At 44.3% G+C, this 5,315-nt stretch overlaps 1 protein-coding gene across 1 annotated transcript in view; it reads left to right on the top strand.

The window, feature by feature from the left end:
- The window catches only part of LOC125944237 (fatty acid synthase-like), a 92,281-nt gene extending 90,977 nt beyond the window's left edge, over positions 1-1,304 (top strand). Inside the window, exon 13 of the mRNA XM_049664567.1 lies at positions 1,296-1,304. Coding sequence (XP_049520524.1) covers positions 1,296-1,304 — 9 coding nt within the window. The remainder of the gene's footprint in view (positions 1-1,295) is intronic.
- The last annotated feature ends 4,011 nt before the right edge of the window (positions 1,305-5,315 follow it).

Below are 5,315 nucleotides of genomic sequence, written 5' to 3' on the forward strand. Positions count from 1 at the left end.
ACGGCTGGTCATTTCCACTCTATGCTTTTTGATACCATAACAGCATATGGTAGACGGGTATGTCTAGTGCCATATAATTAGGCTAACTGTGCCATTGTACTACTAGGAAGCCAAGTTTCTTCTTGCACTGTATAATAGAAGGTTTACCGGTGTACATATCTTTTCCATTTTTTCTTTCCCGATGCTAAAGATTTCTGTCCTTTTAAGTTTAGCTTCACTGCATTTCTTGAAGCTTTAGAATAATTCAAAGCATACTGCAGCAGAACAGATTAGCGAGAGAGAAGCAAGAATAGGCAGAATTGCCCCCAGACGCACGTCCAGTTTGCTACCTTGTCCTGGGAGCAAACACCTTGGAGCACGAACTTGGTAGAAAAAGCAAACACTGAATCTGTGCATTCACCACAGTACTCATACTAGTGTTTGTGCCTAGATTTTGTACTAATACAATTTGTACGAAAATATAAAAAATTATTGGCCAGGTTGCTGCTTGAGGCATATATAGAAAATAAAAGTACTCTTTGTATCCCTCAGCATTGTGGTAATCTGTGCAAAAATGGCTTAGCTTCTCAGAATTGTTGCGATTAGTTTCACTCTTTCGCTTTTGCACATGGTGCTACAAAAGACATAAAGCTAAAAAAGACATCCAGTAAGGGCCCTTAAAAAGTCTGCAACAGAAAAAGAACGCGTCCTGCTCCAAGGATTATACCAGGTGCAAACATTTTTCCATGGTGGTCGTCATCTGAGCTAATAAGAAAGCGTGCCAGTCGCAGTGACAGGGACAATTAACATCTCAAGTCGCATGGACACTACTTCTGACAAATATGGCAAATAAGTTCTGTCAAGTTAGCAAAGTTAAATAAAGCTAATGAAAGTAAAAAATCGTCGTCATTCCGAGAAATGAAGTCGACAGGAGTAGGTGGTTCATGAGGAATAATTTTGTGTTGTCGTTTTTACTTGTGCCTTTTTGTGTCCATGTTACTTTAGCGCTGCATCAAAAGTGTTCCTTTTTCTGAGAAACCTACATGGGTTTTCACACAGTACCCCTTTTATTTGGTGCTCATGTTTTTTTTTTTTTTAAAAACCTTAGAAACTGGCTTGCTGAGGGTCTAGCTGGTGTTTACATATTTAGCGAGTGTAAGAAACAGAGAGCAACAAAGTCTCCAGTACAGTCCTGTGTCTATCGTCTTTCATGCTATGTCTGCTTCTTGCACTCACTAAATGTGCCGTTTCATGAAGTTTCCTCCACCTTGCAGAATTAGAAGTTTGCCACAAATATGTTTTCCGTTGGCTTGCAGGTACTCTAGCAATTACGGAACCATGAGGAATTCACAGGTAAAACAATAACTGAAATACACACGTCCAATGCTATTTACCCATGATGTGCAAAGCAGTACCTACATTGCACGGCTAAGGCGACAGTTGAACACTATGTCCTTTGCCTTGGTCCGGCTGCCTGGCAAAGGTCTCATGAAATCAGGCCGCAGCTGAATAGCCTCATCTCCAATGAAGACATGAGGGGAACTTTTGCAAGATTCTGGCAGTTGAGCAGCCCTTGGGAAGCCAAGTTCGCCCTTTTCTAGCCGCTTTCCAATGGGGGAGTCCTTGAATATGCCGCCATCACTCAGCCTCCCAGGGTTGCTAACGTCTATGAGCCTAAAGCTCATAGACGTTGGCTCTTCACAACAGCCATCAGGACAACTGAGTAAGTGCTCTGCAAATGAGATCAAAAGCAAAATAGAAATTGCTTTATGCAACATGCTGAAAAGGAAAATTGCAAGCTGTAAAAATGACGTCATGTACGGAAGCCTGCAAGCTCTTGAGCTGGCAAAAAATAAATTGAAGCATTTGAGCTGCCGACATATAAAAATATAGCTTTCGATGTACTTCAGTGTGCAGTACACTTATTATCTTATAGTTGAAGTACAACCTTCTCGACTTATTCGGGCACTTGATCTGTACATGATTTCCATCAACTGCCCCAAGGCAGTTGGGAAATTGCTAGCGTTGCCAAAAATCTTCAGCAATATCTCGCCATTGGGCTTTACTTGGAGGCTGCAACAGCAGAGGCACAACATTAACAGGATTATGTGACAAGTGTTGGAAGCCAAAAGATGCGAAGGAAAGGACATAGTGAAGACATGGTAAAGAGAAGTTGTAAGCCCCTTATCAGGTATTGAGCTTTTTCTGCTATGTCACATTACTAGCTTCTACTTTGCTGCAACCACAGGAACTTTCAATATTGTTACAACTCATTAAGTCATGCATTTTTTTTGTGTACACTGCAACATGATGCAAAGGGCACAGAAACCATGTGAGTGATATTCCGCTCAACAATGTTAATGAGTGAACTAACCTACGAATGCTACAAAGCATGCATGCTTTAAATCACAGCATGGCTACTGGCATCTCAACTTTTGTCAATAACTTTAACAACCTTAACTACCTAATAACCTTAAGCACATGGTTGGGACGTTTGAGGGTTGACTGGTCATAATCTTGAAAAAGGCTTTTGTTATTTTCACTTCAGTATTTTCTGTGTCAGCATCACATATGTGTGGGAATGGTTCATCTCATTTAGAAGACTGATGTCCTGCCAAGAGTTAGCCTGAAAAGAGATAAGATTTAGGTTGTTTGAGCATAGGTTTCGGCAAGTTATGCAGGTTGAGGCAACCTAACCGGCAATTTTGAACACAAAGACACTTTGATATGCCGTTACGGCACGTACACACAATTTCGCATGCTATTATGTGGATTGAAATTGTGTGGCAGGTTGTGTACTAAGTCAATGTAATGGTAGTGAACAGCAGCGCCTACAGCCTTAAGGAACAAGTTGAAAGAAGAACGGTGTAAACAATAATCAAAACAGTGTTATTTCTTGTCTTTTCTTGTTCCTCCCTTGGCGCAATTCTATCAGGAGGGGATCGTGCACTGCATCAGAACGTAAATATATATATATATATATATATATATATATATATATATAGCCGTGCAGCTTGAATGGAGAATAGGCATGAATGCTAGAGAACGCTGCAAATATGTACTTAATTTGTGCAACACGATTTACGTACCTGCATGTACAGTGGAGACACCTCCCACAACACACGGCACGTTAAATGAATGGCTAATCTGGCCGTCTCTATCCCCACGCGGAATGCCATGGCAACATCAGGATTGGACATACCAGAGGCCAGGTACCTGAAAAAAACGTATTGACAAGGTGCAACAACTGCACGTAAACAGCCGCTAAGGCCCCTTTCTGGATTCGCCAGTGCCGCTAGTGCATTGGGAAAAGCATGATTCAATTGCCGCATGAACATTTAAAAGCTTACCTTGCTGCAGTAGAGTGCTAATACTTTCACAATGAGGCAGGAAAGCAGGTGAACAAAGGCACTTACCTCAGACACATCGCGAGACGTTCTCCGGAGGATATCAACTTTCTGCACAACCATTATTTTGTTAGATGAACATCTACTAAGCTGTGCATCCAAAATCAAAAAAGGTGGCTGACTAATGGAGTAGCACACGAGGAATAAGGATTATAAACAGGGATATGGTGCCTCAGAAAGGCTGGCCAACGTTTCGATAGGAGGACCTATCTTCGTCAAAGGTGGCCTCGTCATCCTCGGCGGGTTAGTTTTAAAGGGTTAGTGGAGTGACGTCACGTCGATGTCGGCTGTAGTTGGCTGTAAAGGGAGACACTGAAAAGAAAATGAGCGCTAGCGCTTGACTGGCTAGGCGCGGTTTCTAAGACGAGGGGACAAGAGCGGGAGAGTGAGAAAGCGGCAAAAATTTAAAAAAAAACGAAGAAAAAAAGAGAAAAAACACAAGAGGGGGTTGGGGGAGCGAGAGGCGAGTGAGCGTTCCGACGTGTTGTGGGCGGCGTGCGTTTGGGGTCCCTGGAGAGCCGGTCAGTGTGCAAGTAACAATACGAGTTGAAAGCATGACTTGAGTAGCGTAGCATCAAGGCATTGGGTAATTTTGCGGTTTACAGGGAGCAGCTTGGTCCATCAAGGGACGTTAGCCTCAGTAGTTCGCCGTAGGCGTCGTCGCGGCGGTATACAGAATGGGCGAGACTCTGTGTGGTCAAGGCGCCCAAAAAGGTATCCTGGCGTCTGAGATTTTGGACTGTATCGATGTGGATCTTGTGTGCAGAAAGAAAAAAAACGGCACAGAAGGGTGACAGTGGAGAAAAAATATAATTAGAAATATAAACATGGGGGGGGGAGACAAGTGTACCTGGAAAAGCGCTCGTATGGTTGATCAATGCGTAAAAGCATGGAGGAGGAGGATAAATTGAGTGGTAGGGGAGATGCAGGGAAGAACTGGAAATGGAAGAATAGGTGAGGTTGAGGGGAAAAAAACGGCACAGGACAGTGACAGCGGAAGAAATATAATTTGAAACATAAACACGGAGGGGGACAGGTGTACCTGGAAAAGCGTTCGTATGGTTGATCAATGAGTAAAAGCATGGAGGAGGATAATAAATTGATTGGTAGGGGAGATGCAGGGAAGAACTAGAAATTGAAGAATAGGTGAGGTTGAGCATCGAGATTAGCTGGAGGTTTAACTTGTTTTGCGCCCTTGTTAATAGTATAACAATTTAAGGTTTATGTTACTGCTTTTAGCGATCCTAAATTGCCACGTGATAAATTGATCCCCATCGGGTGCAGGCATTAAAACTTGTGTCTGAGGTACGATTCTGTATATTTTCTCCCGCGAGGTGAACGAGACTTTGTTTGTAGTATATAGAGCCTTGCTTCATCAAATATATGACCGCCCGCAGGGGCGTCTGCGTCAGCAGGCGTTTGGTGTGTTGCGACACCACGGACCCGAGCACACGAGGGTTGGCCCCTCCCGCGTCTAACCGTGCGCGGCTTAGCCGTGTCCGGGGAAAAGGGGATCCTGGGGGTTGAGCCAATTCCGGGTGTTTGGACCTTTACGGCCCCCCGGCGGAGGCAACACACCCCTTTGGCCTCGGCTTCACGTAGACGGCACCCCCGGACTGGCCCACCCGGGGGAAATCGGTAGTTGCCTTTTCCTATCCTTCTCTTCAATCTTCGTCTTTCTCTCTCACTTTCAATCTTTCCTGTCTTCTCCTCTCTTCTATTTACTTCCGACTTTCCAGGCAGCGAGGGTTAACCTTGTGTGGTGCAACCAACCTTGGCTGTACATATTTGGTTATAGTAGTGGCGTACAGCTGGCGTTTTGTAGGACCTGTCTTTTCCAGGTCCTGCAGCGTCCCCTCGTTGGGCTCCATGGTGGGTGGCTGGCGTCGCTGCCGAAAAATTCTATACCTATGGCTGAACAATTCCCGC

This window comes from Dermacentor silvarum, chromosome 3 (assembly GCF_013339745.2).
Source record: "Dermacentor silvarum isolate Dsil-2018 chromosome 3, BIME_Dsil_1.4, whole genome shotgun sequence".
Lineage (NCBI taxonomy): Eukaryota > Metazoa > Arthropoda > Arachnida > Ixodida > Ixodidae > Dermacentor > Dermacentor silvarum.